Here is a 25810-nt window from a genome sequence, read left to right as displayed (position 1 = left end):
ATACATATATAAATCTTGGAGAGATTTTTTTCTGAGCTATCAGTTGGATAGGTACACAACTGTGGGACTCCTAGAGCTAAGGGACTGGGCGACTAAAGTTCCAATAAATAATACCAACTTCTGTAAGTGTGCTGCATTCACCATAAAGCACTATCACTAGAGAATGCTCCATGATGTAATAAAAACTGGAGAGTTATGCATTTTATAATCCAACTGACCTTAAAAATAGTCATCAAGGTAATTCTCACTTATTTTTTTCTGCACTGGTGAGTCATTTACATTTTTGGTAGCAATAATATCAAACCCAACAAGCAACCAGCTAAGCTGAGCATTCCAGTCAATAATAGCTCTGGGTGATAGGAGGTCCCTCAAGGAACAAGATTACTGAACTCACCTGTAGGCAAATCAGAGGACAAATCTGAGAAAGCTTTGCTCAACAACTCAACAAAATTCTGCCATCTGTGCAAGCAAAAGAGACAAAATATTGGTGATCGATATAATTTCTCTGAAAGAATGTGTAATAAAGCTCAAAGTTTATATTGATAGTTTTGAAGGAGCTTTATGATACCTGTATCATTGAGGGTGCAATGCAGGAAACAGAAGCTTTTTAAAGTATCTCTATGAGAAAGAGCTTTAACATAAGGAATTAGATGCCCACAAAATGACTTCAAGTGCCAGTAGAGTGAAGGTTGACGTCTGCTGTGAGCCTCAGGGTCAGGACTCAGCAGATACAGTCTAGAAACCAGGGGTCTGCAGGAAATTCTGGCTTATGTCTCAGTTGCCATTGACCATGAATCTGGTGACAAGGCAGTAAGTACAAAGTGCATTTGGCCACTGGAAACACTGAGGCCCACCAGGGCCTGGAGTTCCTGCTACTGTAGGAAAATAAATAAATAAATAAATAAATAAACAAACAAACAAACAAATAAATACCTAAAATATCTTTGTCCCTCTTCCCACTTCCTTCTACCTTTCAAATCTCATGCAATTGCATCTCTCTGATGGAACTTAAATCAATTCCAGAACGTTGGTGTCAAGGGAATTTTGGAAATGCCCTTTTTAGCCTTCCCAAGAATGGGAAGTATTGCAACACGAGAAAGAACATAGAAGGGAGTAGAAACAAATGCTGAGTACAAATAGACAATATTTAGTGAAGTTCCTCAAGCAGAAATTGCACTGAGCTATACATCTGCACGTGACAATGAGGGAGTCATTTAAAGCTTACAAGTTTTTTAGGAATGCTTCAGTAGTAAAAAAATCACTTCTATTTTCTTGCCCAGCATTCATCCTTTCTCTATTTATATATAAATATGATCTCTGAGGTAATGGACCACAGTCAAAGCCCCATACCCTTCCCTAGATGATGTTGTGATCTACTTTGTTGAATTAACACCTATCACTTTCTCTTCACTTTCTCTGTTCCCCTACCTCTTTTCCTCCTTCTCTCCCACTCTCTGTCTCTGCCTCTGTGTCTCATAATTTTTGATTTGGTACATCCTGAAGTTTTATTTTTCCCTAACTTTCTATGCTACTCCACATCCTTTCAAAATGGTTGTTTTGCTTATGTTAGCAGAAGGCAGTTTGTGTTGCTAACAAATGAATTGCTACTGATAAGAATTTTTATCTTCTTCTTGCCCACCAGAAGTTAAGAAAAATAAAGACCAGGTTGTGAGGTATATGCCTTAGGTTTTCTAGAAGAGTTCTAGTGGCATGTGATTTTATTCTCCTTAAATACAAATAATTCATTAGATATATAACTAGTTTATTTTGCTTATATTGCATAAAAGTTTTCCTGTACATGATATCACAAATCAGCAAAGTTCTTAGGTCAGTACCAAAATATGGTCCCCAGAGCCTCATTTATTTTTGGTCACATGAAAAGATAAGGCATAGGTATGTAGAACTGCCAGCCAGATGAGCTGATGACTGTATCAGCTGTTGAAGTCTAGGCAGGGAAGAAGGTGAAACAGCACTCTCAAAGATGTGACACTAGCTCAGATCTGGACATGAACTGCAACAGAAGTAGCTCCTGCCTTCTATACTTGCTGCAGTTTATTTCTAGGCCCTTTCAAGAAGACCAGGTTTATGCCTAGAGCACCTTCTGACCTTCTGAAAAACAAGTGTGACAACAAAAACCCAGATCCATTGATATTCTCACATTTGCATAACATTTATTTTTCAGAATGGGTAGGAGTTATCCAATATGAGATAAGGTCTCTGGACAAAATGGCATTGGAAGCTCTCTTGCCCTTTCTTGGTTATGTGTTGTTAGTAGGGGAGGAGACTGTGAGATAATTTTCTAAGTATTGAATTTAGATGTTATCTGATTTAAATGGTGCATAGGACTGATATGGCCAATACAATTCTTAAGATCCTTCCAATAAAGTGTTTTCTTTCTTCCATATTCTTTTTAAGTTAAATTGATTGGGGTGACATTGGTTAATAAAATTACATAGGTTTCAAGTGTACACTTTTATGATACATCATCTGTATTTTGCACTATGTGCCCACCAGCTAAAGTCAAACCTTCCATATTCTTTATTTGACTTTCAGACCTTCAAAAAAACATTGACAACTTAAGTGTGAGAAGAGGCTCTGGTTGCCATAACAGACACTATAATACTAATCATAGAAGCAAGTGCCAAACTCCCAATATCAAGTCAAAGAAATCAGGACTGGAGGACATGATGTGTGAGCCTGATTCTAGATGCAGACAGATCTGAGTTCAAATTCTAACTTTAATTTACTTTATTAAGTTAAAATGGCCATGAGTGAGCATTCTGTGTACTTTATGTGCATTTCTCATTTAATTTAAACAACCAATTTATGAGACATATAAGTAACTAGTCCAAGGTCATGGATCAATGGGGCAGCCAGAAGTCAAACCCCAGATGTCTGACTCCAAATCCTTTGCCCTTGACCATTGTACTATATGGCCTTACACATGCTCGGAATATTAATTGGCTTCAGTTACATTTCTTTCCCCATGGAATTCCATGAACACAGCTCCACTGTCTTCTGACATTCATTATTGAAGAAGCTCGAAGTCAGTCTTATTTTTGTTCATTTTTCATTAATTTTTGCCTTTTATTGCTTTGGTTTAGTTTTATTTTGTTTTTGGTCTAGAGCCTTAAATACTTTTCTTTGTCTTTGTAATACAAAAGTTTGTCAGGATTGACAGGGATACATGTTTTCTTAGTTTAGTTTGGAGAATAGTGAATCCTTTTAATGTGTACACTGAGAATTTTTTCATCTTTGCAAATATTCTTCACTTGTAACTTTGTTTTTACTTCTTGTCCAATTTTTCTGTTGAGTTGGCCAAAAAGTTCATTTAGTTTTTTTTTCCCTACGAAGACTCTAGTAGTGTTTAGTTGTCTTTAATTTCATTTGGAACAATTTTGTTAGATTGTATTGTGACAGCTGTCATATCAGTGTGTATTTAAAAAAGAACTTTTAAAAATTGGTGAATTTTTGTGCAGCCATTTTAATATTGAAGATAGAAGAAAATACTCAACATTTTTGGTGTATTACACTTTATTGTTTCAAGAAAGGTAAAAAAGTGCAACCAAAACACAAAAAGATTTGTGCAGTGTATGGAGAAGGTGCTGTGACTGGTTGAATGTGTCAAAAGTGGTTTGTGAAATTTCTTGGTGCTATTGACATTTTGGCTAAATAATTCTTTACCATGGGGATGTCTTATGCATTGGAAGATGTTTAGCAGCACCCCTGGGCTCAACTCACTAGAAGCCAACAGCAGGAGATGGCTGACATACTCAAAATATCCAAATCAATAAAGTAATTAGTGAAAATGAAAAATGTGTCTTATTTTATAGAACAAACCACACAGACTTTCTGGCCAATCCAGTATTTTCTTATTCTACAAACCAAGGGCATTCATTCAATTTCCAGTCTTGTCTTTCAATATCTACTATTTTTTAAATTTTCTTCTTTGTTCTTTAGATTTTGTGTGAACCTCTCAAAACTGATACTATGTTTTAGATATATTTAGTGTTAAGTTTTCCTTTTTTAAAATTGAATCCTGGTCACCTCTTTCTTTGTTAAATGGTATTTTATTGGAACACAGCCATAGACATTATTTTTGTGCTGTTTATGACTGCTTGCAGGCCACAGTGACATAACTGAGTGGTTGCAACAGACTGTAGACCCACCAAGCCGAAAATATTTACCATCTGGCCTATTACAGACAAGGTTTGGTGATGTAAACATTTAACATAAATGCCGTCATATCCTCAAACATCTAGCAGTGTTCATATTTCCTTGATTGTTTCATATTTTTTATTGAGATGTAATTTACATAATATTATATTTGTTTCAGGTGTACAATAAAATGATTTGATATATGAATATATTGTGAAATGACAAAATAAGTCTAGTTAACATCCACCACTACACATTGTTACAGTCCTTGTTACCTCTTAATTCTGCTGTAGAAGTTTTTGTTTGCTTGAGACTGTTTAGATTTCCCCAAGGTTTTCCTAATTTCTTCCATTTACATTTTGTGCTTTTTAAATTTCATTTTTACAGCCTTTTAATCTCATTATGCTTATTATTTTCCAATTCATTTTAATAGAGGACATGGCTTATATCTTATAGAGAATATAAGTGGTTTTCTAAATGTTTTCTAGTTTCTAGAGTAAACCATTTTTAAAAATGTGGTGTTATTTGGGGTTTGCAGGATCATGATTCTCTCTGTTTGCAGTATTTTTAAAAATGAGACCTTACATGTTGGGTTTTCTCTTTATTCAGGGTCAGATGAGGAACTGTTCCCATTCAGCACAACACAACGGATGAGCTGTGTAGGTTTCCCTTAGCCTATCCACGGCACATTTAATCCTGCATTTAAAGGGTGGGTGGCAACGGCAACCAGCGCCTGGATGCCTGGGGCCCCTCAGTTTGGACTACCTCAGAGGCCGGATCCTCTCACGCCACCTGCTGAGCATCAGATATTAAATTGGTGTAGCATGTCATAATCTTTATACTCCTCAGCAGTTGATTATATATAACTATACACAGTTACCGGGGATTTCTCCCACTGATCCCAATACCAATCAGAATGTGTGATCCCGACCAATCAGAGAGGAGGGGGTGGAAACTTTCTTTATGTAAGCGGGCCTTCCCTCTACCTTCTTTGGGATCACTTTCGATTTTCTTTGAAGGCTATACCTTTCTGGTTTGTAAACTGTTTACCTACATAAATTTTTTCCTGTTACAAACCCCAAATTTGGAACTCCCATTGGCCTTAAACTGGTGGCAATGACCTTTTGCTGATAGCAAGTAAGTGAATGTTTGTATATCCTTGGGCTGGGGACATAGGGGGTGGGAACAGTACTCTGGCAGCTATGGACAGCATCATCTGTTGCTTTCTGGTTGTTTAAGACTTGGGGCCTCCAAATCAAAGGAAAGGCACTGGTGAAGGATCAAAATATCTTCTAATGCACTTCCTTTAGGTAGGCAGGGTGAAGCTTGGGGAACCAACTCACTCGATTTTTCCAGATTCCATTTATTTATAGGTGTTAGAGATTCCTTCTAGATTATGGCGCTATTAGTTTTTGCTACTGTTGTATTTTTCTCTTTATTTCTTCATTGGAATTTTAATCAGGGATTGTGAAGCATATGACATTTTATACAAAATGTCTTATGTATCGAAACAAAACAAAAGCCTAAATACACCAAACACAAAATGTGAGCTATTTCATAGAAATGCCCTTGTAATCTCGATGAAATTAATTGTAGGTGGCATGTTGCTCTGAGCCTTATACAGGCTTAAATCAAAGGTGTGCTGGTGCTTACTTTGAGTCCTTTACTTTTCTTCCCCCGTGAAATGTATGCTCCGGTCACAACAACAGTGTAGTTCTCCAAACTCCCTATGCTTTTGCTTGCTTTCTTGACATGGTCAAACTGCTCCTTTTCTCTCTGACATACTGTTCCCCATCTCTCACCTGTTTGGCTAGTTCCTCCAAGTCCCACCGAGCTCAGCTGAAACACATAGAACAGTGCTGAAGAGAAGGGCTATTCAGATTGCTCAAAGGTTAACTCCCATGATTTGAAGAGCTTAATCATTCTAGCCAGTCCTTTGGGAACCTATAATCTACTCCAGCTGAGAGGGTAAGAAGTATGCTGGAAGGAGGAAGCAGAAAGGTAGGAGCCTGTGGAGAAGACTGTTAGCCTTTAGAGGCTGTATAGTTTGCTCAGGCTGCCATAACAAAATACTACAGATAGGGGAGATGAAACAACAGAAATTTATTTTCTCATAGTTCTGGAGGCTAAAAGTTCAAGATCAAGGTGTCAGCACCTTGGTGTCAGGATCAAGGTATTGGCTTCTTCTGAAGGCTTATAGATGGCAGGAATCTTGCTGTGTCTTCACATGGTTTTTTTCTAGAGGATTAAATTTCTTCTCATAAGTCTACCAGTCAGATTGAATTAGGGCCTACCCTAATGAACTCATTTTAATGTAATAACCTATTTAAAGGCCTTATCTACAAAAGTGGTCACAGTCTGAAGGCCTTGGGGTAATGATTTTGACATATGAATCAGGGGTGGGGATATATTTCAGCCCATAATAGGAACAAAGGTTCAAAGATGCCCCACTTTTGGAACAATTTAAGATTTCTGAACTTCAGTTTACTCTTCTGTAAAGTGGGTATGACAAACATAACTCATGGGACTGTGGGGAGTTTGAAAAGAGATAACCCATGTAAAGCATCTAGTTCCATGCCTGGAACACATCACATGCCTTGCATCAATGTCTTACACCCTCAGCTCAGGGGTTATTTGGTGGTTTTAGTTAATTTACCTGCTGGGGTGCTCATTTAACTTAACTGTCTCCCTTTGCTTTCCCCTTCATAGTCATGTAGCCTAAGTTGCATTCTTCTCCTCTTGCAGTTATCTCTGACAAGCAGAGCCCTTCCCTGATATGCAGGCAATGAACTCAAATTCAGACAAAAGGATACTTTTTCCATTTGACAGATGAAAGATAAAAGTGAAGAGAAATTATTTACTTGCCCACATTCCCAAAGCCAGTGCATTTCCGGGACAGGGTTTCTATCTTGGCCTATGTGATTCTAGAGTTCCTGCTGCCTTTTTGCATGGGGGTAGTTTCAAACCAGTGAGAAGTTCCCTGCAAGCCCTGGGCTGCTTTGGATCCTATCCACTCCTGGAACTTAAAACCTCCCTGTGGTTTTATCTGTATCCTACACCTCTCCTAGGTCCTATAGGGCAGGGTGGGAGATACTCAGCTCCTCATTCTAGAACTGTGTTCAGTATCAAGGCCACAGGTGGAGCTGGCCTTGGACCTCAGGCAGTTTGCCTAACACTCCCGGTCCTTAGCCACTGTGCTATAAACTATGAGTTTGACAGGGCTTGTAGGAGAGTCAGGATGGTGTATTAAGAGCCAAGACCCTGAAGCTAGACAACCTGCATTTGATTTAGCCTATCGATGAATTAATTTATCAGTTGCATATAGATTTTAGCCCCTCTGTACCTCATCTGAAAAACAATAGTACCTACCTCACAGGGCACTTGCAAAGATTAAAAGTGTCAATATTTATAAAGTACTTAGAATGTTGCCTGGAATATAGTAAGCACTATATAAATGTTGGCTATTAATAATAACAATAATTTCATCATTATTATTATTACTATTGTTATCTTCATCTCATATGAATTACAGCCTTCTGGAAGAGAAGACTGGAATTAATGAACTCTTAAAAGCCAGGTCTAGTTTCCAAGACTGAATCAATGGGTAGATCCAAACCACATCTCTAATAGCTTGCTGCCTAACAATTTTCCTTTTCTCATTAAAAAGTAATTGCTGAATCAGACACCTCATGTTTCCTTTATCTCCTAAAATCCTCTGGTTGTTCCTGGGATTATCAAACCAGTCCTTTTCAACCTAATTGCAGTCTAATAATGGGCCAGATGTGTATGGTAAGTCCTACTTGTGGCTGTGTCAATTGCTCCACTCTATTTACGGAGCTTCCATAGCAGCTTCATTATTTATCTTCTAGCCCAACATAATTTGGCTTGTGTGCTTGTGTTTTAAACTGGGCTTGAAGCATTTAATTTTGCCAATACAGTTTTAGAGTATTAGTTTGCCTCCTGTTCTCTCTCTGCCCTCCTTAATTACCATTTATTGCAAAGTCACACAGAAACATTAAATGCTAATTCTGACTTACATGTTCCTAGCCAAGAACAGGGATAATAATTTCCATCCAACACAACCTGAACTCATTTTACATAAGTGTGATTCAGAGTAGAGATTTGAAATCGTAATCAAGTCTTTCTCAAAATCGCCTTACCCTGGCAGTCATTCAGTAATGTCTCTGCTAATTGGTAGGCAAATTGCAAAAAATAAAATCTCAGTGTTACAAAAAAAGCACACACACAAAACAACAACTTTGCAACAGCATTCACGAAATTGCTCCTCTCATCAGCTCTCACAATGTGACAGTTTAAGAAGAGAACACAATTCATTTTATTTGGTTAGATGGGGCTAATCCAACATCACCATAATCCCTCCTGATGTTTTATTGATTCCAAAGGACATTTAATCAGGAAGCAGCTCAGCACTAGAATCCTGCTAATTAGCAAGCAACCACATTCTAAATGGGTTCCCAATTGAACAGCAGATTAATGGACAATATGTACTAAAATAATGGTTCATGCATTCAGCTCCTGAAATGTGTGTCTAAATTACATCTTTAATCTCTTAAGGATATAGGTTTGCATACAAAGCCCTTAACGGAATGGATTTCATTCACCAGAAGAAGCTTTAGCCAATGTCTGTTTAAGGATGAAACAGGTTTATCACTTAAACATGCAATTCTTCAGTGGTTTCATGGTTTTAATGTCCTTGAACATTCAAAGGTCAAAGGCAGGTGAATAAAGAAGTCAATGTGGTTCTCTGATATGCATATAAGTAGCCTATAAGTAGTCTAACCTAATTTGTTCCCCATTCACTCTTATTCTAATATCTCTGATTCTTAGAATCTTGGTTCTGAACACAGACTTTTAATCAACTGTATTATAATACCTGGTATAATGTGATCTTTGATACTTGTATGTTCTCCTTTTATATTGTTGTCTTTTGGAATCTGCCAATTTTATCTTACTGTTTTATTACTTGGCCATTAGTCCACTTCTCTGCCTTTGCTGTTTAACCACATCTGTCCATCCTCACCCAACCACACCACAAGGTTTCAGAGAAGGGAAACTTCCAAGTCTAAAGCTACTCTGGCAGAAGTTCTTTGACTAAACTCAACATTCTATCATCATTTATTTATCACTTGATGTTTCCCATAGCCTTTAGCCTTCTTTGTTTTTCTGTGTTGTTCTTATCACCATGTGATAGGCCACACACTCTAGCTTGTTCTTCTTCCTCATTAGAATACAAGCTTTGAGGGAAAGGGCTTTGTTTTATTCCTATCTATATTCCCAATGGCTAGAATAGTGATTGGTGTACAGCAGGCACTCAATAAATGTTTGTTAAATTAATTAATTAATTAATCAATCAATATTTACTGTGCATCTACATGTGCTAGATGCCAGCCTACAAGATTTTGAGAGTAAAGTGTGTGGGAAACCAGTCACGTTTTTTGCCAGCATGGAGATCACTATCTAGTCATTAAACTAACAAATCACACAAATAAATACCTAATCACAAATAGTGTTAAGGGCTAGGAAATATATTAACAAGGGACCTGATTTGAAGAGGTGGTTAGAGAAGGCCTTCAATTTGACCATGAGCTAGAAAGTAGGCAGAATTCATGTATCTGTATCCTTAAACATATTTTTGAGACTATTCCTTTTCTAGTTTAGTACAATACCATATTTATTGAATACCTACTATGTGCCTCGCACTGCTCTAGACCTTTGGGATACATCAGTGAATAAAACAAAGATCCTGCCAGCCCTATAACACTATAGTCTACAGTCTATCAGAAATCAACAACAAAAAAAATAAACATCACATAACAGGAAATCATCAAATATATTAGAAGTTGATAAATATATAGAAGAGTACAAGAGGAAAGCAGGTTAAGGGTAAGAATGGTTGGGAACTACAACTTTAAAGGGTGGTTAGTCTAGGCTTTATCAATAAGATGACATTTGAGCAAAAACTTAAAAAGTGAAGGAATTAGCATGAAGATATCTGGGGAAAGAACATTTGAGGTAGAGGAAATATTTGGAGGATGGGTGCTAAGGTGGATGTGTGCATGGTATGTTAGAAGAAGACAAAGAGGACAGCGTGACTGAAAGATAATGAACAAAGAAAGTTGTAGATGGGTCCAGAGAAGTGATGACGGAGAAGAGCTTGTAGAACACATTTATAAGGGCTTTGATTTTTTTACCTCTTCATAAAATAAGATGCTCTTTCAATGTTATGAGCAGGACCATGGCATGAGCTATTTTAGATTTTAATAGGTCACTATAGCTGCTGTATTGAGGATAAACTGGGGACAGGGAGAAGAGTGTTCAGCTAAAAGCTATTAATAGTAATCCAGGAGAAAGGTGATGGTAGCTTGAATGGGATGTAATTAAGTAACAAGAGAAGTGGTGAGCAGTGACCAGATTCTGGACATATTCTGAACAAAGAGTTGATTTACTAACGGATTACTGATGAATTGGATATGAAATGTGAGAAAAGAGAAAGCCAAGGATTACTGGTATGTTGTTTTTTCATTTTAATTCAGCTCAACACATGTTATAATTTCCCTTGTGATTTATTCTTTGACCATAAGTTACTTAAAAGTATATTATTAGACTGGGGTTATTGGTTTTGGCTCTCTTTTTATATATTCCATATCTCTTATTGTGTTCATGCTTTTATGAGCATATAAAGTGTGTTTATAATTGCTTTTTTTACACTATTTCTAGCATTGCTGTTTATGAATTTGCTTCTACTAATTGTTTTTTCTCCCAATAATAGATTATACCTTTCCATCTTTTCATGCCTGTTATTTTTTTATGAATTCCAGATATTTTAAATTTTATGTTTTTTTTTATATTTTTTAAATCCTTTGGAAGTTTGAGAGCTTTGTTCTTGGGTGCGGTTAAGTTGGAAACAGTTTGATCATTTTAAACTTTACTAGGGCTTGTAAAATTTGTTAAATTTCTAGGGTGATTTGGTTTCACTCCAGCATAATATCCTTCTGAGGACTCTGTTCAATGCCACATGTGTTCCTGCCTGATTTTTGAAAATAGGAACTATTCCTAACACTGTGTGAGATCCAAGCATTTTTCTACTTCTTTCTTTTGATTTTTCTCTCTTTGTACTTGGGTAGGTTCCTCAAATGCATACATTGGCCAGTACTTACATGAAGTCTCTAGGGCAACTCTTTGGAAAACTCCTGAAAGAACTCTTTAGGGATCTCTCCTCTCTGCTAGTCTGTACTGCGCATTCTAGCCTCCTTGGCCTTCCTGAACTCCAAACTCTATCTCTGTAGCTCAAGGAGAATGCTGCACTAAGTTTGGATCCTCCCTTCTTGCTCAGTAAGCTGAACTTACCTCATTTGGTTTTTTTTCCTCTCAAGAATCACTGCTCTGTGCTGCCTCTTGTGCAATATCTGAAAACCATTGTTTCATATACTTTGTCCTAATTTTTAGTTGTTTAAGGTAGAATGGTAAATCTGATTACTGATAGTCTATAATGGTTGGAAGTGGAAGTTCACTGCTTTGGTTTTTCTATGGCTAAGAAGACTGGTTTTAATATAAGCAAACATTTCTTAACTCCGTCTTTAGGTGATGAAATTCATTGTTTCACACATAAAACTTCTAGATTAAAGACAGATCTCTGTGTTTGGCATCCCTTCAGAGGACTCAGTGAGTAAAGATCGACTTACTTTATTTCATTTTGGTAAGCCAAATCTTGGTTAAGCAATGTTTTCAGGAGGCTCAAAGTCACATATAATCCATGTTTCCCACATATAAGCCTGACCTGAAAATGAGAAAGACTTTGACGTGTCACTGCCATGAAATTAAAATTAGAATTTCCATCCCATAATATGAATCTACATGATTTTGACAAGGAATTAATACCCCAGAGTGCATTGTATTTAATGCCATTAGAATATCATTCCAGATAAGAATGTCCAACTGAATGCTCAACAACAGCAAGTTTTTAGATGGTTGATATAGAAGTAGAGTTCATTGCCCTTAAGTCACTAAATGTTAAGATTCTCATCTTAAATTTTTATCAACCACAGAATTGGTAGTCAAGGCCTAGAAGGAGGGGATAATGGGGGAAATGTGGGGAGGGCTTTCAGGAACATGTATAAAGGACACATGGACAAACCAAAGTGGGGTAGGATGAAGGGTGGGAAGTAGGGATGGCTGGGGTGGGGGGGAATGGTGGGGGAAAATGGAGACAACTGTACTTGAATAACAATAAAAAATATTCAAAAGAAAAAAAAGCCTAGAAATTACATACACTTGTTACATAGGTAAATTGCAAAATGTTTTTGTACATCTACTTTGATGTATAAAACAAGCTTGCTGTATTAGCATGGTTAATATTACTATCTGCATTTTATATTTGAGGAAACCAAGATTTAGAGAGATTTAACTAACTTCCTCAATGTCACCTAGTTAATAAATCTTGGAACTTAGTCTAGAAACCAGATGCTCAATAAATTATTTGTTGGATGAATTAATGGTCACTGCAGTTTCCCATGTACTTAATATTTGTTTTATGTGTGTGTGATTAGTTTTATAGTTACCCTGTTTTACAGATGAGGAAACTAAGCCACCAAGAGGTTATATAGTTCACCTAAAATCAGACATATCCAGAATTTGAACCCAGACCTCCAGGCTTCAGGAGGGCTGATGGTTACCACTAGGCCAGCAGTCCCTATTTGCTGAATCTAGCTGACAAACCAGTTCAGTTCTCAAGTTGGTGTGTGCCTGATACTTAGATTCAAACATGTCAGACTTTTGGGGTGTGATAGAATATGCCATATGTTTAGCATAATGTTTAAGCATGTAGACTTTGGGAAAAAACAGGACTTATTCTAAACACTAGAGCTGGTGCCTGTGATCTGTGTGATCTCAGGAAGTTACTTAACCTTTCTATGCCTGGTTACTTTATCTACTAAATATGACTAGGGTTTTCTACTTCCCAGGATTCTGTGGAGATTACATGAGAAAATAAACAGTTAGAATAGTGCCCAGGTTTTAGTAGACATTGGGTTAATATCTGTTGGATGAAGAAAAGAAGGAAGGGAGAAAAAGAGAGGAGAAAGAGAGAGGAGAAAAGGAAGAAGTAGGAAGAGAAAACAAGAAAGAGGGAGAGAGGAAGGGAGACAGAATGGAAGGAAGGAAGGAAGGAAAGGAAGGAAGGAAGGAAGGAAGGAAAAAATGTCTAATTTAGTGTTTGGGCTGAATAGTAGCTACTATTATTTTGGGAGCATTTTCAGTATAACAGCTCCATCAAGCACATCTTTTTATTCTGATCTGACCCTGATATTTTTATTTGATACCCTGGGGCTTTGCTTACTCTGGAGAGATTGCTCCTCCCAGAGCTAGCCAATTCCTAGATATAGTAAAGGATTGGCTGGAAAGTGTGCCTTTTATATGCAAACCAACCACATCCTTTACTGGAACTCTCATACTTGCCACTGTTTCTCTGCTCTTGTCATCCCAGGGCCAAATACCAGATAAATTAGGACAGACCCAGGGTCCAAATTACTCAGTCTAGTCAGTTCTAAACTTGATTACATGCCTTGCCCATTCCATGATGAAGGCTCTTGCCCACATTACCCCTGTATCCTTTCTGCCTCCTAATAGACCCTGGTGCTTCCCCACATGGCCTGTGTGGTATGCTGTGCCCCCTCCTCTTGGGCACAATGAGTAATGACTATTCTTTCAATGGGAATCATCCCTGACCTGTTGATCAGACAACACATGAATAATAATAAAATCCAGACTTTAAAAGAGTGACAAAGAGACACTTTTCATTTATCTGTATGGAAGGGAACAAACAACAAATCTGGGTTTGAAACTTGTAAATATTACTAGGTGTAGAGGAATTGTGTCAGGGAAGCTTAACAGAGAAAAAAATATGAACATGAAACATACAGAATGGCTAAGAGTTTGCCAGAAGATGAAGGGGCTGGGGAGAGTTCTAGGCACAAGAAAAGCCTTGTAAATAACTGGTGAGAAAGAGCATGATGCTTTGTAGAAGTTGCATGTATTTTGACATTATTCACTCTACTATAGTTTTATATCCCTTCCCATACTGGGCAGTAATTATCTGTGTATTAGAGCATCTCTACAAGACAGTGGCTTACTGAGGACTGGAATGGTGTTCTGTTTTCCTATAATTACTGCCTAGCGCACTGTTAAAAATAAAAGATCAATAATTATTGAATAAATGAATACATGGATGAATGCAGAAAAGAATGAGTGAGTTGAAGACACTGAAGAGTGGAATGTGTATGGACAGGGGTTAGCAAAAAATAAATTTCAAGTGGTAGAAATTAGTCACATTATATCATTTTACTTCATAAATAAGAATTGATTTATCACCATGATTATAGCACATTAATGCATTTTAAAATATCAATATTAAAAGGTTATTCTAAAAACAGTTTATTTACCTCTGGCAATATTGAGTTTTGCTCAAGGTTAAAACGAGCAGCAGATTAGAATAGTACATCAGGGTTCCTAGAAGCAGATTGATTGATAGCTGCTAAGGAAGAACTGCTGACAGTTGTGGAGGAGTAATAGAAATCTCTACCAGAAAATCCTGGCAGTTTAGTGTTATCTTGGGTTATTAAAATCCTTTCAAGGATGAATATTATAATGATGACTTGTTCAATAAGAAAGTGATTGTGGACCCAGCAATCCCACTGCTGGGACTATATCCTAAGAATCCTGAAACACCAATACAAAAGAACCTTTGCACCCCAATGTTCATAGCAGCACAATTTACAATAGCTAAGTGCTGGAAGCAACCAAGATGCCCATCAGTAAATGAATGGATCAAAAAACTATGGTACATTTACACAATGGAATTCTATGCAGCAGAAAGAAAGAAGGAGCTCCTACCCTTTGCAACAGCATGGATGGAGCTGGAAAGCATTACGGTAAGTGAAATAAACCAGGTGGTGAAAGACAAATACCATATGATCTCATCTTTAACAGGAACCTAAACAACAGAAAAAAGAAACAAGCAAAATACAGTCAAAGCCACTGAAATAGAGGACAGGCTGACAGTGACCAGAGGGGAGAGAAGAGGGAATTTCAGGGGAGAATGGGAAGGATTTACAGGAACAAATTTAAAGGACACATGGACAAAAACTAGGGGCGATGTGGTAATGGGAGGGGGTGGGGGGGATGGGTAAGTGGGCTGGACTGGGGGTAAAAGGCAGAAAACTGTACTTGAACAATGATTAAAATAAGAAAAAAGGAAAAAAAGAGAAAGTGATTGTGTGAAGTTTCTTCTGTTTAACAAGGGATTTTAAAAAATCAAATGTAAATAAATTATTTATCTTATTTAGAAAATGGCATATGAGTACATATTCTTTTCCCCAAAATGCTTCTGGAAAGGGTGGTGCACAGATGCTCTCTCAACTTCCTTTTTTCCCATTTGTGGCTTCTTTTGCATTTTACCCCATCATTGCATTTAAACTCTGTTTACCAAGTCACTAGTAACCTCCATGGTTTAAATTTAATGGATACTTGATACTTTTCAGTTCTAATTATACATGGTCTCTTCACCGCATGAGACAAGGCTGATTTCTTGGCTTTCTTGACCATTCCCATGTCTCTTTTGATTGTTTTTAGTCTCCTTTGTTGGCTTCTTTTTGTCCACCTATTCCTTAACAAGGAGTGCCTTCCTCAGCCTTCCCTTCTCACTTTTCATTATGCCCTTAGTAATCCTAACTACTCCCATGGCTTCAACTCTGTATTGAAGATTCTTAAATCATTATATATAGTTTTAATCTCTCAATGAAGATCAACATGTTCAAAACTGAACTCATCATCCCTTCTATATTCCTTCAAACTTTTCTGTTTCCTATCTCACAGAACGGCACCCCCATCCACCAAGTTGCCAAAGCCAGAACCTCGGGAATCATTTTTGATTCTTCCTAATTGGGGGCCCACATCCAATTAGTCATCATGACCTGCTTTTGTACTTCCTTAATATCCCCTCCCTCCTGTCACTGCCCTGGCTGAAGCCCTCCTAATTTCTTGCTTGAGTTACTGGACCAGCCTTCTAAAGGTTCTCTCGGCCTCTAATTCTCCATATTCTATTAGAGTGCTCTTTTTAAATTCCAAATTTGATCACATCATTTACTTATTTAATATCCTTTGATGATTCCTCTGTGCCTTCAGGATAAAATTCACACTTCATAGGAACTTCATAAATTAGCTCCTACTTGCCATTCTAGCATCAGCTTGAGCAGCATCTCCCACCATCCCCAGCCACCGTACACTCACTGCGTTCTGCCCCTACGAATGACTTCCAGTTCCTGGACTTAACCATGCTCTCTCTCATTTCAGGGCCATTTCTCATTGCCGCTTTTACCTAGAACACTGTTCTGATATTTTTTACTCTGCTCCTTCCCCCCAGTTCTCTGACAAATTCACCTACCCTATAAGATTCAGTATTTGAATCTTCTCCTCTGAAGAATTGTTGGGCTAGGCTAGGTTGGTGTTTCTTGTCTGTGTTCAAAATTACTGCTGTCACTTCATTTGTTATACAGAAATGTGATAACATGTTAAAAGGTCATGTTTTCCCTGAGCTCCTGAGATTATAATAGTCTGTTTTCCTCAGCCTTATCATAGTTCCCAAAACACACTGAGTGAACAACATGTTGAATGCAGGCATAGGATAAACATGCCATATTGATCAGAAAGATGGCTGTTGAGCTGGAAAAAAGGAAGCAGAAATAATTTTATAGTTTTAGGGCAAAGTATACTGATATAGAAACAACCAAATACAAAAGAGGAGCTGACAAACTGTAGAAGACTTTTACAGTCCTGGTCACCAGGTACACTAGTGTCATAGCTGGAGTCTTGGAACAAACCTCACATTCACAAACCCCAGGTTTCCGCAGTAATGAGACTCCCTGTTGATGATAAGGAGGAAGTTGCATGAAAATGAAGTAGAGTAATTAGAAGTTCAGCCGCCTATGTTCTAGCTAGCTCCTTCTGGGAGGAAGGTCTGGGAATAGTTTGGGATATAGAGTGAAAAGAGAATGAGTCCAAGAGATGAAGAATACATATTATGTACAAAAAGAGTTAAAGTGAGCCTGTGTGCTTGGAAGCTTCTTAGGTTCTACAGACCTATTAAATCTACTTGGGTAATGATTGGTAAGGTTAATAAACATAGGTGCTGAGGGATCCACGGTGCCTCAGCAATCCTTCCAGAAGCCACCTTTGCATCAAAGACATGCTAGAGGAACAGGATGAGTGAGTTCATAGAATGAGGATGACAGATAATTGATGTGTTTTCATTCTGTTCTTTTCTATTGATTTGAATGACAAGACCAATATATTATCCTTCAAGACTGCATTTATTTATCTTAGAAGCTAAAGATTATTTGTGAACCCTCTGAAATATTGGCTTTGAAGATGTGCATCAGTCCCCCACTTCTGTCCAACACAGTGTGCATAGATTTTACAAGAAACTGAAGGAGGTCCATGGTTCTTTGTACTGTACCCCAAAGAGATTTAGTACTAGTCAAAAAGAAAACCCCTTCTAACTCAGATGGCCCTGCTCAGGCTACTCTGAAGTCCTGTGTCCAAGAGCAAGGATGCTGGGCTGGAACTGCTGCTGCTTGTATCCACTGTCCCTTGGGCCTCAATTTGTCTCACATTCTGGAGGAACAGAATTGTATTTTACATGCCTCCCAGAACTGTAATATACTTTGAGTGAGTTCCAGATGTCTTAAGAGATGCCAGATGGCTCACAAGAGGCAGACCAGCCTTCAGGAAAATGTGTCCCATTTCCTTGGAAATGAACCACAAATTTAAGCTTTTGGGGCCAGCCGTGGGGGGAGAAGGTCAAGGCCTGCTCTGATAGCCAGTGCTCCGATATCACACAGTGTGCTAAGTGCTTTCACACACTTAAGTTGTTTAACAACAGAGGAGGCAGATATTTGGAACCCAGCTTTTCCAGATGAAAAATCTGAGACTCAAAGGATTTAAGGAAATTGACTTTGATTTTCAAGTCATTTATGTTCCATTCTGTCAGTATCATCTGCAAACATTCGGGCTTCACTGATGGTGCTATGTAGTTTCCAATAACAAACAATTGATGCTTCTTAATCTATTCCTACTGATTGCATCCTGAATATAAAAATGCCTATTTAGGACATGTGGAATCTCCTGTAGAGTTCCATCTCTTTTTCCAGTAAAACATGCCTGCAGGTGTAATAAACACACGTACACACACACTATCATGAGCTTTGCTTTTGCATGCTTAGCTAACTCTATAAATGAAAGCACAGAGAAAGTTACTTCTGTGCTAGAATAAGAACCCACTTTTAGCATATTGTGTCCTTGCTTCCTTAGTAACTAACCATCATTTGTTCTTTTTTTAAAAGGATTTTATTTATTTATTTTTAGAGAGGGGAAGGGAGGGACAAAGAGAGGGAGAGCAACATCAGTGTGTGGTTGCCTCTCAAGTGTCCCCTACTGGGGACCTGGCCTGCAACCCAGGCATGTGCCCTGACTGGGAATTGAACTGGCAACCCTTTAGTTCACAGGCCAGTGCTCATTCCACTGAGCCACACCAGCTGGGGTCATCACTTGTTCTTTTAAATTCTCTGATTCTGAATTCTAACCCCTATTTACCTAGATGAAAAGTGTTTTTCAATCTTTCCAGTGAGACTTACTCCTCTTCCTTCCCTGTAATTTTCATTTCCTTCTACTCCTCTGGAATTCTACCTTTTGTGTCCTGAGCTCAGTGGAATCTTCCAGATATTTTCTGCCTAATAGTGTTCCATTTCTGGCTCTTAATTTCCAGTTTGTTTCTGCACTTTGAATCCTGCCTCTGCCATTTGCTAGCTGAAGCCCTTGGGTGACTCAACTGGCCTCTCTGAGACTTAGTTTTTAAAATTTATTAAGTGGGTATTATAACAAGTACTTAGATTTTGTAGTTATTTTGTAAATGTTAGATGAGATGATATAAGTAAAGCATTTAGCACAGTACTTAGTGAGACCTCAGGAAAGCTTGGTGGTGATGAGTTGTTAATAGAATTATAGTATTAGTGGTAATTATTATTTTGCCTATATCCTGGGTAGCCTCATGATGGGTTTGTGGTTCTGGATCTCCTTCCATGAAACACATCAGCCCTGTTAATTAATGTCCCAAAAAGAGGATGCTCCTCTCTATCAGCAATATATGACATCAGTCCCTACAGTCTGATGTACCTAAGGAATGGAATGCCACATACTGACCTCATGGAAGCTGGGAGAAGATGTGAGGAACATTTGGCCTTGGCAAAAATATTTATTTTTCACTCTGTAATATTATTTGAGTATTTTCATATTCTATATTGTTAACATGAAACATAGCTCCATGTAAGTAATTCCTGCAGCAATTCTGCACATTTATCAGTTCTGTTTTTAGTTTGTTTTTCTCCTCCCTGGCACAGAAAACAAACAAAAAACTGTCTAATTAATCCACAGGAAGAACCCGGAGCATAACTCTGGCTCCTTCCTGTAGACCCAATGCTGTGAGGTAGACTTTTAGAGAGGAACAGATCTGAAGTCTAATTTTGGTTACCTTGGGTGGGGGCAGGTAGCTGGAGAATGAGTGATTGAGTGATCTTTTCAAAGACTCAGATTAAGGCTCTCTAGGTTGAGGTTGCCATTGGTTGTCCTTAGTGCAATCTTTAAGATCTCTAACAGGCTCCTGCTCAATTCTGACTGTGAGCTGGAGTCTTGAGGGGCAGTACTGCTTGGAGGGGCAGGGGAAAGTCTGTGAAAAGATGATCCACTCAAAGCTGCTGTATGTTTTCATATTATAACCCTCACCTCTGTTTTACACCGGGGACCACACGATGCGCCCAGTATGGCCTTTTTAATCTTGGCATCCTGGTCATGGAACTGCATGTGGTGATTTCATAGATTAACTCAAGTCTCTTCCATTCTCATGAGCACGACACTAGAGGAACCAACCAATTTGACTAGAATATAGCCCCAAATTTGTAATCTACTCCCTCTTTTTGCCAGGTTGAGAGAAAAAAAATTAGAAGTATTTATAGTAGTTTACTTTACCTGCTTGATCTTATTTTTTTTCAAGCCCAGATAATCAAATTTCCAAACTGTGCATTGTTACAAGCAAAGCAAAGCAAAGCAGATCCTAGGGAGCCTATATAGGAAGAAATCTAGAACCAGGTGAACTTTTTGCATTATCCTTGACTCTGCTATTTGTATCTAGAAAACCCAGAAAAGTATGGGAGTAATTATTTATTTATCAGGTGGCATTCAAATGTATGTAATTAATCAAATGGTTTATCTAACTGACTTTTATTATTTTACAGAACAGGTGAAAGTAGCAGAGTGATGAAGTGTCATTTATTTTATGAAACTAGCCTGAGATGTTTACTTATTTAGTGCTCAAAGGTTTGTATCCTTCCAGATCTGGCCGAACTATTTTCTCTGCAGTGAAGCTTTTCCTAATTTCCATAGTCTCAGCTTAAGTGCCACTTTCCTAGGGATACATCCTCTGACGTCCCCCAACCCCTACTCATGCAAGTTAGTTTCCTTCCAGTGGTGTGCTGGTAAATGTTTACCAACCAGTTCCTCAAGACAAAAGACCTGATTTGGAGCATTACTGATTTTCACGGTGTGAATACTCCTGGCTGATTTAAAGCTACCAATATGTTGCACCTGAATGAGGAGTTGGGAACTGATGCACACAGTAGGCCCACAGGATGCTCCAGCACCTCCTGCTTGATAAACTCTTTTATAATTTCTTGTTCTTTTCCTTACGAAGTCTCCCTCATGTTGCAATATCATTGTTATTTTCCTAGTCATTGTTTCATGCCTGACTTCATTAGTAGATTGTTCCATAGGTGTGGGTTGAGTTTGTTTTGTGCCTTACTATTTCTGGGAAATGCTATACAGTACCTGCAATTTGATCATTTTTAGATATATTTAACTTTCTTAAAGGTCATATTGCATTTTCTTTTTGCTCTGTAACTCTTCCTTGAACTTTGGCACCAAACTATCAGAATTACTTAATAATAGCTAATATTTTCCAAAAGTTTGGTACCAGAAAGGAGAAATGGTTATACCATGGTTTTTTTGTCAGACCATAAGATGCACCTAGGTTTTAGAGGAAGAAAATAGAAAAAAAAATTTTGAAGCAAAAAAAAGTGATAAAATATTTAATAACATAAATAACATAATATTTCACCAATGTAAATGTAAACAGAACTCAACAGCAGCATTAACAGCCATTATTCCTCCCAAATTTGGGGGGGGACATGTGTCTTACAGTCTGAAAAATACAGTGTGTCTTTGTTTTGGTCACCCAGCTCTGCACCGTCTCTCCCTCCTTGTTCAGGGAGTTCCCCAGCTCAGGAGTCTGCCTCTCACTCTTGCGGAGGAAGGTCCAGCTGTTTTCTTTATCAGCCTCTCTTTGCTGCTTGGGACACGTGCCTCAGGCCTTGTCAGTCAGACGTATCTGTCTGTCCCAGATTTGAATCAGAAGTTTTTCTTCTTTTCTTTCCTTGCAGTGCCAGTTTCTGGGGGTGGGAATTCATGAGGCCCTGACCCCCAACTCCATACACCAATTACTGAATGGGCAGGTGTCGTATGGAACCCATTTGCCGCAGCTGGTGGGGGTTCTTAGAAAACCTGCTGGAGGAGTTGATTTCATCTTGTCCAACTTAAGTGATGAGGGTTGGTGCCACTCCTGCTCCACTAGTGATGCTGGAGGCTTTTTAAACATCACAGAGCTGCCTCATTAAAAGCTCTACCTGACAGGACATGAGAGAGGACATTTTCCTGAGCGGCACATTAATTAACAAAGAGCCTGGATTCATTACAGGCCATTAGTCCTGCACTTCTACATACACATTGTCTGGTTTCTGTAAAGCAGCACCTTCTCTGATGAGTTCAAACTGATCTCTTTATGCACCTTTTTTATAGGGTAGAGATCCAGATGTCCCTGCATGTGAAGTGATGCAAGCTCTTTGGATAATTGGAGGTGCCAATTACATTCAACAAATATTTATTGAGCATGTCCCCTGTGCTAGGAACTATGCTAGAACTGTGCTAGACACTGAGTTGGGCAGGACAGACACAATTCCTAACCTCAAATGTCAAATAAGTAATTACAAGTAAAACGTCTGTTATGATAGGTAAAATCTGTGGAACCATACAACAAGGAGACGTGATCCAGTCTAGGGCTCTGGAGAGGCTTCCTGTCCAGGACTCCGAAGACCCCTATCTGCCAATGAGTGGCCATGTTTTCTAGTACATAGCCTCTTACTTCTCAGGGTCCAAATTTCACAATCTGTATTATAGGAAGTGTGGTTGCTGATTATTACAAATTTACAGGGCTTTATGGCTCTCAGTAGGACAGTTACTCCCAGAGTGATATTTGTCTTGCATGGCAGCATCACTTTCTTTAAATTTTAAGCCCTTGAAGGAGTAGCTGGAACTTGCCTACCTCTGAATCCATTATGCCCAGCAAGTGTGCCTGGCAAGCCACTGGTATTCACTAAGCATCTGTTGAATTAAGTATCAGAGTCAAAAAGGGCATGCTATAGGAGCCATTTGGCCCAGGGACATTTGTATAGAACACCCTACCTCTTTCTTCAAGTAAAGAGGTAACTTCCTGTCACATGGCTCTTAGTCAAGATGTCATATTCTTTGTAACCAAAAAGAGTATCTTCTGGAAGGACAGTTGAAAAATAGTAACAGACACTTACATAGCACTTACTATGTACCAGGGACTTCTTAAGACCTTTGCATTGATTAACTCAGTCACTGGTGCAAATCTCTGGAGTTAGGTGAAGTCTATTATCATTCCCATTTTACAGTTAGGGGATGGAAGCACAGAGAGGGTAAGTGACTAGCCCCAGGTTACAGAGCCACTTAGTGGCAGAGACAGGGATTGAGCCCAGGCTTCTGGCAAAGGGGTTATGCTCCTAACCACTGCATTTTGTCTTTTTTCTTGGGCAATGCAGAAACTATTATGCTTCACTGTGTCTCATCTGTGGTGATATTTCTCACATCCTATTTTTGTTTTTAATAATTTCTTTCCTTTGAGTTTATGTGAAGGGATTATTGATTTCTATACCTCAAACTTTTCTGTGCTGGTACCAGCAGCCCAGGAATTCACTGACTGAACATATTTCTGGAATCACACTCCAGATGAGTTCTGCACTAGTATACAATCATTTCTTATTTCATAATGAGGTTTGTCATTTTTACATGGCATCCTCATATAAAAAAGACACATGCTTGATGTTAATAAGCATATTCAATTGTTGCAAATAATTTGCTATGCTGACCTATGTACAACACAGAGAAAGAAAACTATAAGCATAAACCAAGTGTATTGATGAACAGTATGTTTCTGCATGAGGTCAGCTTTTAGAGCAAATAGCCTTCAAGGGCTCTGCCAGTGCTGGAAGCCTAGGAATAATATGCCTACAAAAGGGGAGGAAGTATTTTTCACTGTGACAGTTTTCACCCTCAGCTTTCCTCAGGGTGCTGTCCACAACTCTCTTGCTTTGTGGTGAGTCATCTGAAGCTGCAACTTTTAAAAAACAGAGTAGCTCTTCATAGTTCACCTGAAAATTAAATATAAAACAGAACATCCTCATCTAATTTACATGGAAGGAAAAAAGGCCTGCCGAAATAAAGTGTGTTTGAAATCTTTTACCATTAAAAGTATTTAAAGCAGCTTTACAAATATAATAATTGTTATTGCTTCTCACTAAGTATTTCTACTATTGTCCCTGCTGGACAAATGGTAAAATGGTACTTCCTTCCTGGTTGTCTTGTGTTTGGGTAGGACCACGTGCCCAGTTCTGGCCACATGAGATATAAGCAGATGGAACATGCGCCACTTCTGGGTTGATGATTAAACTGCTGACATGAGACCTTCCAGAGCTCTCTTTGTTCCCTTCTCCCATATGTCCAAAAATGTTCCAGAGTGTCTGCTTCAGCATCCTGGGTTTTGGAGTGAAGATGACGACAATGCTGAGAAGAGCCTGCGGCTAACTCACTATGGAAATGTAATGTCAATGAAAAATAAGCTTTGTTGTTTAAGCAACTGAGATTTTGGGGCTATTTGTTACTACATCATAACCTAGTTTCCAGCCTCTCTTTTTATCTCTCACATTTTTTATGTATTTATTATATCTAATATATGCTTATATTTAGACATAGTCAACAGATATATTCAGATTATTGAGGACAAGGCCTTAGTTACTAAGCTGAATGAAAAAATCTCAAAGCTTTTTAATTTTTTTTTTTTTACATAGGACAGTACTGAAGAAATGTCCATTTCCATTGCTGAGCTGGATGACATCCTAGGGACCATGGTGGGTAGTCAGCTTCAGGGCAGGGGAGAGGGTAGCAGTGGGGGAAAGAAGCTGGATAGAGTCCCTGATATAAACTATATTTCAGATCAGAAAATTTGATTGAACTAAAGAGTCATAGAGGTTGTACTAGTAAGTTGTCACTGTATTGCTAAGCACTTCTCATAAATATACAATTAATTTTATTTTTACAGGTTAAAGATGGGCAGGGGAGAGAACTTACATTTATTTGTGTGCCTACTAACCGCTAAGAAAGAAACCAGGTAATTTGCATATATTATATTACTAAATCCTTAGACTATCCTCACGAGGTTGGTTTTGGCCTGGTTTTCTATCAACACAGGCTCACTAATGATTTTCTATTGCTATTACTTCTTCCTGTTTTAGGGCATTTTCCTCTAGCTTCCTGAAGTTGGTTATACTTGGACCATATTTTGTATTCACTCACAAGTGTGAGCTTGGGAAGTGCAAGCAGAGAAAGAACCCTGCCTTTGTATTGGGGAAGCTTTATCTCAGCCCTGGGCCTATCATTAATTCTCTGGGTGCCCTGAGCAGGTCCCTTCACTCCTCTGGGTCTCAGTGCCCTCACCAGTAAATTGATAGTGGTGAGTTATATTTCAAAGATACCTCACACTCGAACTCTCCAGGAAGTGTCATACATTTTAGTTAAGTTCTCCATTCTTACCTTGGAGATTACAGACTTCTCAGCTTGTAAATGGACTTAAGTGCACCAATTATCTTGAATCTGTAGCTATCCCAGTAGTTTTAGGAGTAGACAATGAAAGTTGGGGCAGGAAAGCCCTTTTAAAGAGAAATTAAATAGGACTAAAAGACCTAAATCTATTTTCTATTCTAGTCTATATTAACTAGAGATTTCCGCATATAAATATAAATACGCTTTGTATCTTAGGGAACAATAATAAAGGTTATTTTTCAAGAAAGAAACTAGCCTTTTAATTCTGTTACTCTGGTACATGTAAGTAAAATAAAATTGTGGGATGGCTATACCATTTCAGCGGAGTCCCCCCTAGAAAACCTCTGGCAGACAATCCTGACTGTTGGTAACTGTAGAGGGACTTCATGCCTCAGGAAGAGGCGACTCAACTGAGATAGAAGGAGCAATCCTGAGGAGATAGGATCCAGGACTTTCAGCTCTTTTCAAAGCTTGTCTAGTAAGTACACACTCAAAGAGTATGACTTGAGTTCTAGTTTGGTCAGGGAGAGAAGAAAAGTGTCTTTGTTTGTTGTTCCACTTTGCCTGTGGCCAATATCGT

General features: G+C 38.4%; 1 protein-coding gene across 1 annotated transcript in view; it reads right to left on the bottom strand.

Moving 5' to 3' along the window:
• CUNH1orf87 (chromosome unknown C1orf87 homolog) overlaps positions 1-25810 on the bottom strand; it is a 67852-nt gene that overhangs the window by 15189 nt on the left and 26853 nt on the right. The window contains 6 exon segments of the mRNA XM_045835329.1: positions 395-459; positions 11862-11956; positions 19757-19795; positions 19798-19979; positions 23684-23783; positions 25545-25808. Coding sequence (XP_045691285.1) covers positions 395-459; positions 11862-11956; positions 19757-19795; positions 19798-19979; positions 23684-23783; positions 25545-25808 — 745 coding nt within the window.

Source organism: Phyllostomus hastatus, unplaced genomic scaffold (genome assembly GCF_019186645.2).
Source record: "Phyllostomus hastatus isolate PE091 unplaced genomic scaffold, TTU_PhHast_1.1 phas_contig_209, whole genome shotgun sequence".
Taxonomy (NCBI): Eukaryota; Metazoa; Chordata; class Mammalia; order Chiroptera; family Phyllostomidae; genus Phyllostomus; species Phyllostomus hastatus.
The sequence above is the reverse complement of the archived record's forward strand: the minus strand, read 5'-3'. Positions and strand labels throughout refer to the sequence as shown.